The following is an 8,569-nucleotide window of genomic DNA, read 5'->3' as shown; positions in this document are numbered from 1 at the left end:
CAGTCTGTGATGATCTGTAACCAACACAGCAGCATAACCAAATTTGAAACTTCTGCTGTATTGCAAAACAATATCAAATGTAAAAATATGATAATTATGGCCACATTACATAGTGACCTATGCTCTACCAGGACCTCAGTGAGTAATTCTCTTTCAGTAACTTGGAGCCTGTGTTTTTTGTTTTGCTATTTCTGACATGATTGGGCACCATTTCCCTTTTAATGTATATCTGGAATCCACAAAAACGATACCCACGTAAGCGTGCTTCAGCATAAACAAGAAGACACTGCAGTTTGGATTATTTCTGGAGAAACAGAACAATGTAGTATCTTAAAGGGCAGCTTAAATGTGTTTCCTTTGATCTTGTTTACTTGCTCGGTTCAAACACGTGCAGTTTGACGTTCCACATTGTGACGCTGCACCTGCCTGTTATTTTTTGTCTTGTTGCCATGTGACGAAGAATCCGTAGATCAGCTCAGTGATATTCTGTGCTAACGCTCTCACAGCTGTCGATATAGCGCGATAACCATTTAAACTTTTTAAATCAAGTGATGTGGAAGCAAAACACGATGGAGGATTATGATTTATATCCGTCTGATTTTCGTGAGCCTTCTTTCCGTAAGGTTCAAGGTGGGAAGATCGTCAACACTGAGAGTAAGTTATGAAGTTAACTAGCTAGCGACAGCTAAGTCACAGATATGCCATTGTGTTTTTGTATTTGCTGTTTTAGTTTTTTTTTTTTTATCTACTGCTGTTTTAGTTTTAATTTTGAATATAGCTGCTATCTAGATCTGCATGGCATGCAGCTATATTCAAAATTAAAACTAAAACAGCAGTAGATGTTTTTTAAAAAATCAAAGCTCTGTGATTTAGCTAATTTAGCTAATTGATGGTTATTATGGCACATCACATTCAGCCTCAAAGAACAAACAATCTCTCTCGTTCATTTGGTTAGTAGTCCTGTTTTCATCTTTCCATAATGGTATATTCTCTTGCCCTTCAGATTCCTTCAGTGGGATCTCCCACTCCAAGAAGGTTAAATTTGAGAATCCTGCGCGGGGCGGGAGCCCTGGCCCTCGGATTCGGGCGGGGACACCCTGGCCCTCGGATCCGGGGTTCAATTCAATCGATGGCTTACCTGCCATGGTCTTTTCCCCCTCTGGAGCCTCGTACGAGGCTTCGTCGTCGTCTTCCTCCTCTTCCAGCTGGCAGGGCGGAGACGAGGCATTGATCTCGCGGCGTGCTGACGGCTATCAGAAGCGGGGCAGCCTCAAGAGGAAGAGAGAGGAGGCACACAGCAGCAACAGTGTACAGATCCTGGAGGAGCTCTCCTCCCCTGGGTTGTCCAAGCGTGTGGCCAGGGGCAGCGATTGCGAGTACCAACTGGTGCAGAACGAGATCCTCCGCTCCGTCTCCAACAGCTACGAGGTTTTGGAGTCCCTGGGCCGTGGAACCTTTGGCCAGGTCGCCAAGTGCTGGAAGCGGGGCACCAGTGAAGTAGTCGCAATCAAGATCCTGAAAAGTCATCCGTCCTATGCTCGACAGGGCCAGAACGAGGTGGGAAAGTTGTGCCTGCTTTAAATAAGCTATTGATATGGCCTAGAATCAGCTGTAGCCCTGATTCTGTTATTGTTTGTTTCAGTTTTTACAACATATGATCTGTTGGTGTCAGATGTGCTAACGCACACTGTGGAATTTGTATACAGCCAGGGTAGCACAGAAATACTTGTTTGGCACACTAGTTCTAATTTTCACTAGTTCAGTAGGAACTAGTTCGGATAACACACGGACAGCTTGAAGCTTACTCTAAAAAGAAGATTTAGCTTCAGTTGTGTAAGCCATGCCTGTTTGGATGTGCATTAAAAATGTTATTGTTATGAAAGAGCATTAATCTGCATTGTTTGAGTACCAAAAGCAAGTTCATGGGTTCATTTCCAAGGGACCACTTCCATAATTGCATCTCCCAAATCCTGTAGAAGTGAATGGTTGAAGGGAAGTACACAAAGTGCTTGATGCTATTGAAAATAAGTAGGCTATTTGTCAGCAGTATCAAACTTTGAAGCTGTGACCACGTAGCTTCGGCTTAACGCGTATTCCGTCTTCCCTCCTTTGCTCCTCCTCAGGTGAGCATCCTGAGCCGGCTGAGCAGGGAGAACGCCGACGAGTTCAACTTCGTGCGCGCGTACGAGTGCTTCCAGCACAAGAAGCACATATGCCTGGTGTTCGAGATGCTGGGGCAGAGCCTCTACGACTTCCTCAAGCGCAGCAAGTTCAGCCCACTGCTGCTGAAATGCATCCGGCCCGTGCTGCAGCAGGTCGCCAAAGCGCTCATGAAACTGAAGAGCCTGGGCTTGATCCACACCGACCTCAAGCCCGACAACATCATGCTGGTGGACCCCGTCAGGCAGCCGTACCACGTCAAGGTCATCGACTTCGGCTCAGCTAGCCACTTCTCCAAGGCCCCCAGCTACCTGCAGTCCAGATACTACCGGTGAGGGACACGTGCTGAGGCGTGTTAGAAATAAGTATGCACTCGTTGCACTCTAGTGTGCTTGAGAGTAGAGCTGCATGTTGTGGACAGTTGTAATAACCCTGCTACACATTAAAAGCCTATGATGAGCATTACAGTTAACTGGAGCACGATTGATTTATAAGTGGTTTATTTTTATTGGGTCATGTGAGTGCTGTTATTTAGCAAAACACCTAATGAACCGTCTTCGGTGTCTGAGATTAGTTAGGATGCGCTGAACTGCAGGCTTTGGTAATATCAATATTTAGCAAGTCTGTACAAAACCGCTATTACATTGTAGCTACACTGTTAATTAACAGTGTAATATACTGAGTAACGGGTGTTTAACTGCATTGGTACTCTGTATTTATTTAATGCAAAACAACATTATTGTAGTGTTGGTGCATTGTAGTGTTGGTTCCATGTTACACTAGAATAGTGGGTGTGTAATGTCTAGGAACACAAACACCCCCCCACGGAATTATCAGCCGAGGCTGATTTCATGATGGCGATCTCTGTGTTTTTGGTCCAGATCGCCTGAGATCATCTTGGGTCTCCCATTCTGTGAGGCCATCGATATGTGGTCCCTGGGCTGTGTCATTGCTGAGCTGTTCCTGGGCTGGCCCCTGTATCCTGGAGCCTCCGAATATGATCAGGTAAGCACATGGTCCTTTGAGCTGTGCCTTAACGCCCGTACAGCATCAGTGGTGCAGACCTGTAGTGGTTTTGTGGCTGTAGTGATATGTGTGTGTGTGTGTGTGTGTGTGTGTGTGTGTGTGTAGTTTGACCTTTTAGCTGCTTTGTCGGCCCGCTCATTTTTAGGATTAATATAAATGAGTTTCTATGGCCTGTTTTTTTAGACATGCACTTTGAAAATGAAAGGATTAACTCAAAATAAAGTCATAATCCTTTTGCCGTATGGTGTCTCTGCAGATCCGTTACATCTCCGAGACGCAGGGCCTACCAGCAGAGTGCATGTTGAGCGCAGGGACCAAGACGCACTACTATTTCTACTGCTACCCCCTGTGGAGACTCAAGGTTTGCCTGTCTTCAAATGCCAAATGCCATGTGTTTTTTATAAGGGACGTAACTTAATGACTTCATGTAACTTAATGGTGGAGCTGAATGGTTTGTTTTTTCTTTCCTTTCTCCAGACACCTTTGGAGTATGAGGCGGAGCGTGGCATCAAGTCCAAAGAGACTCGGAAGTACATTTTAAACTGCCTTGACGACATGATGCAGGTTATTTGGGCTTTTGTGCGCGTAACTATACGCATTTCTTTTAGTGTTGCGATGTGAAATTGAAGAACGTGACAAAGGGCTCCCGCAGCTCACATTATAGAGCAGGTAGAACAAGGTGCCAGCTGAAAGGTCGAGCGTTTCTGCTGTCATAATGAGTAGCGCATGTAAGTCGCTCTGGAGAACGGCATCTGCGAAGGGCAGAGCAGTGCGTAGAAATTTGCTGCAGAACTTCGTTCGTATTGGGTGCATTGCCGCCCTCTGCTGGTGAATAATATGACTCACCCATGGGTCTCTCTCGCAGGTCAATATGACCAGTCTGAAAGGCACCGACGTCTTGGCGGAGAAGGCCGACCGGCGGGAGTTCATCGACTTACTAAAGAAGATGCTCAGGCTAGACGCTCACAAAAGGATCACGCCAGTGAAGACCCTGAACCACCCGTTTCTGACCATGACCCACCTCCTCCACTTCCCTCAGAGTGCACAGTGAGTTGCTCCAGGCCTTCCAATCTACATGTCAGTGTTTCCAAAACATTTAAGGAACACCGTGTTAATTTAGAAATCCAAATAGCATCAGAGTTTCTCTGCTAGTACTGTAACCCCCCCCCCCCCCCCACCTGTGTGTGTGTGTGTGTGTGTGTGTGTGTGTGTGTGTGTGTCTCTCTCTCTCTTGCTGCAGTGTGAAATCTTGCTTGCAGAACATGGAAATCTGCAAGCGGCAGTGCACAGGCTTCGACAGCAGCAAGACCCTGTTTGATGGTAAATCTGATGCCCACTTCGGTGCTTCTTTTAAATGTTACATTAGGGTTGGCTTTTTGTTTGTTATTCTTTAAGTAGATTTAAAACATCACCAAATTGGCCTCCGATTCCACCTATAAAAGAAGACAAAAATGGTTTCAAATGCAAGTGTTCTACCAAATCATGTTACTGCTCAAATGTGATCCACAAATGGTGAATCAGGTTGTTGCCTAGTATTCGAGTAGCCGATAAAGATTCCACTCTACCGTAGTTCAAAACGAAATTCCGTTGAATCCAAACTTCATTGTGTAATTGTTGATAATTGTAGCTGAGGTTTTTTGTGTCTCTCATTCTATAAGATCAACACTATGCTTTCTTCTATGGTTCTTGTATGTGTATTTGTGGAAAATTCAATTCTACTTGTGCTTTTGCAGTACACAGTACTTAAGCAGACCGAGAACTCTTCTTGGTTTTTCAAGGGTTGCGACTTGTGCAATATTCAGCACATTTAAATAAATGTTTCTTTCTTTTCCTAGATGTTTTCCAAACACTTGATTCTTTATGACATTATGAAAATTTCTTTCTTTCCTCGAGTACAAACTCGAGTCCATCATTCATTGGCTGATATGTTACTATCATACATGTATACATGCAGACTCAAGCAAGGAGTTTGTAATGGTGGTACAACTGTGTTCAGGTCATTTGATACTTTTTATTGATAAAGATGTTCTTTTCCAGACTCAGTAGGGTTTTGTTGTTTTGTTTTGTTTTTTGTACCTCTATGAACATTATTGAATAATATGCCTTATAAGGGAATCTCTAATTAAGAGAATCATGTGTTTACATTTGGAATAAATTACATTCTGATAATACCCTAGCACCTGAGTCATACACGTTTTCTTTAATGAAAGGGGTTCAAACCTCTCCTGTACACCAAAGCATCCCAAGCCAAGTCTTGGAGGATTTGTCTGTCAGTCATTAAAATATCAGTTCACAGAAAGATGGATGAAACATGTTTTACTTTGATGAACTTTTTACCTTGGAGTACTTTGTTTGGTGTGAGAAGCTGTAAATGTGTCCAGTCCTTAAAGCATTATTCTGATTTTTCTTGTCCCCTCCATCATTTCATGCTCTCCTTGTAAGGGCTGTGAAGATGCTCAGCAGAAAATGAGCTGCTCAGCTGCAGAAGAGCACTTCAGCCTACATTTCAAGCCAATTCAAATTTGAACTCCTACACTGTCTTCTCATGTCCATTTCTTTTTGAATGTCAGTTAGGACATCAAGATGAATTAAGCACACTAAGCCCAATACTAAGAGACTGGTAGAGTGGATGAGCCACAGAGCAGGACACAGCACTATTTTTGCTTCAGCCAGTGCTAACTTGATGCAGTCTTGCTGCTTGGGGATTTTGCAGGCTTTGACTTCTTGGGTGTGTGATGAGGATTTTGCTTAAATTAAACGCCTCATAAACACGTATGACCAACCTGTGCCTATGCTCTACCAGGACCTCATCGCGTACTTCTCTTTCAGTAACTCGGAGCCTGTGTTTTTTTGTTTTGCTATTTCTGACATGATTGGGCAACATTTTCCTTTTAATGTATATGTGGAATCCACAAAAATTATACGCACTTAAACGTGCTTCAGCATAAACAAGCAGACACTGCAGTTTGGATTATTTCTAGGGAAACAGGAAAATATAGTATCTTTAATTCGCTGCATAACAGTTTACATTAATTATTAATCATTCGTATGTGTTGACAGTTGCAATAAACAGATTAAGAAAACATGCCGTGAAAATGCTGCCGTGTCCGTATTATAACAGAAATAATGCAGCTTCACTGAGCAGATCATCCATAAAACTTGCTCTATATGGATTTTATGAATAGTATGTTAATTTTGTTTAAAAAGACGATGAGGCCTAATGGGAAAGGCTAAAGTGTCAAGTCGGACTTGAATTCAACGACTCAGGTAACATTGGGCTCTCTAGCTAGGTTAGCTAACAGACAAGCTGTCTATTTGAGATGGTTAACTTAGCTAGTTCACACATTACTTATGCACATCTCTTGCGGCAACAGATTCTAATTTTCATGGCGATGGAGCACGTTAGTTAACTTGCAGATTAACTGCCAACTATTTGCTGTAGCTGCAATTAACGTTATTATCTAGCATTGGCTCGCTAACCGTCGGATTGCTCTAAAAGAGCTGTGACAGCTGCATGTCAGTCCTCGGTCGCTGAACTGTCTTCATGTCTAAGCACGGATACCTGTCGATAATGGGATCATTTGGGGGAGAATGAAGTGTGAACTAGCTAGGATAATTAGCTACTATGGCTAGGTACCTGTCCGCCAACGATGTGGCAAATTTAAAATACTGCAGTTCTTTCGTATAAAGGGAAGCTTAAAATTGTGTGACATGTGACCTTTTATCTTGGCTGCTGGCTAGCTATTGTAATTAAGTTGAATTTCAGCTTGGACACCTTTATAGTAATTGATGGTTATTATGACACATCACATTCAGCCTCAAAGAACAAGCTCTCTCATTCGTTTGGTTAGTGGTCAGTTTTCATCTTTCGCTAAAGTTATATTCTCTTCCCCTTCAGTTTCTTCCAGTGGGATCTCCCTCTCCAAGAAGGTCAAATTTGAGAATCACGCGTCTGGCGGGAGCCCTGGCCCTCGGGTTCGGGCGGGGTCGCCCTGGCCCTCGGATTCAGGGTTCAACTTGTTCTATGGTTCACCTGGCCTGGTCTTTTCCACCTCTGTAGGCTGTGACTTGGGTAATATTCAACACATTTTTAAAAATGTTTGACAGTTGCAATCAACAGATTAAGAACACATTTTGCAGGTTAATTACTATAGTGGTTGTGTTTTTTAAAATCTACTTCTATTTTAGCTTTAATTTCGAATAAAGCCCATAACTAGATCTGCATGGCTTGCGGCTATTGTAATCAAGCTGAAATTGAGCAGAGCTAAATTATTTAAATAAAGCGCTTTCAGGGTGATGTGGAGGCAAAACAACATGGAAGATTGTGATTTACATCCGCTTGGTTTTCTTGAGCCTTCTTTCTGCAAGATTAAGGGTGGGAAAATCAACAGAGAGTAAGTGATGAATTTAACTAGCTGGCATTAGATAAATCACAGAATTGTGGTTGTGTTTTTTAAAATCTACTTCTGTTTTAGTTTTAATTTTGAATAAAGCCCATAACTAGATCTGCATGGCTTGGGGCTGTTGTAATCAAGTTGAATTTCAGCTTGGACACCAGTATAGTAATTGAAGGTTATTATGGCACATCCCATTCAGCCTCGAAAAACAAACAGTCTCATTTATTTGATTCGTGTTCCTTTTTTCATCTTTCCTTAAAGGTATGGCATCGCAGCTCCAGGCATCCTCTTCCGCTTTCAATTAACTCTAGTTAATTGCTTCAAGAAGATCAAATTCGAGCGTCATGCGCCTGGCGGGAGCCCTGGCCCTTGGATTCGGGTGGGGACACCCTGGCCCTCGGATTCGGGGTCCAATTCAACCTATGGCTCACCTGGCCTGGTCTTTTCCACCTCTGGAGGCTCTGAGATGTGCAATATTCAATACATTTAAATAAATGTTTCATTCACATTATGGAAATTTCTTATTTCCTGTAGTATCTTCAACGGTTCGGTTTTGCCAGCATGCTCTATGTACCTCTTTGAACATAATTGAATAATATGCCTTGCAAGGGACTATTTTAATTAAAAGAATTAAGATAATCATGTGTCATACACGTTTTCTTTAATAAACGGTTGGTGGTGCTGTGCCAGTTTCACTAATTACTTAAATCACTCAGGCCATAGTTTAGTTAATGCTGTGTCCGTATTTGTTCTGTTAGTACAAGGTTGAAGCTGCTGTAAATGATTTTGAAGTTATCAACTTCTGCTGTACCACTGAAGGAGTCCACCCTCTCCCTTTAGAGCATCTGTTTTTTTAATGGATATAAATCTGGAAAATTACAGACTTGACAGATTAAAAAGCTAACAACAAAAAAAATAATCAGAGATGACTTTTATAAGCCGTCACCTTAAAAAGGCACATTTAAAGAGTGGATCCAGTGCTCCAG

General features: G+C 42.6%; 1 protein-coding gene across 1 annotated transcript; it reads left to right on the top strand.

Annotated features, from left to right (window-relative positions):
• The first annotated feature begins 569 nt into the window (after positions 1-569).
• Positions 570-8,171, top strand: LOC145659174 (homeodomain-interacting protein kinase 2-like). Its single transcript, XM_081720317.1, has 10 exons — positions 570-658; positions 1,206-1,557; positions 2,124-2,491; positions 3,042-3,165; positions 3,443-3,547; positions 3,664-3,750; positions 4,052-4,233; positions 4,427-4,506; positions 7,085-7,258; positions 7,845-8,171. The coding sequence occupies exons 1-10, from the start codon at positions 570-572 to the stop codon at positions 7,886-7,888; spliced, it is 1,605 nt and encodes a 534-aa protein (XP_081576443.1). The 3' UTR covers positions 7,889-8,171.
• The last annotated feature ends 398 nt before the right edge of the window (positions 8,172-8,569 follow it).

The sequence above is a fragment of the Electrophorus electricus genome, chromosome 9 (genome assembly GCF_041902795.1).
Source record: "Electrophorus electricus isolate QZ-2024a chromosome 9, ASM4190279v1, whole genome shotgun sequence".
In the NCBI taxonomy this organism is placed as follows: Eukaryota; Metazoa; Chordata; class Actinopteri; order Gymnotiformes; family Gymnotidae; genus Electrophorus; species Electrophorus electricus.
This window is presented reverse-complemented; position numbering and strand designations above follow the sequence as displayed.

Excerpts from the sequence above, each read along its gene's own strand:
- LOC145659174 (XM_081720317.1), top strand. The coding sequence starts at position 570 with ATGGAGGATTATGATTTATATCCGTCTGATTTTCGTGAGCCTTCTTTC. Across the intron at positions 1,558-2,123 it reads CTCGACAGGGCCAGAACGAG|GTGAGCATCCTGAGCCGGCT; the intron begins GTGGGAAAGTTG and ends GCTCCTCCTCAG. Across the intron at positions 3,166-3,442 it reads GAGCCTCCGAATATGATCAG|ATCCGTTACATCTCCGAGAC; the intron begins GTAAGCACATGG and ends GTGTCTCTGCAG.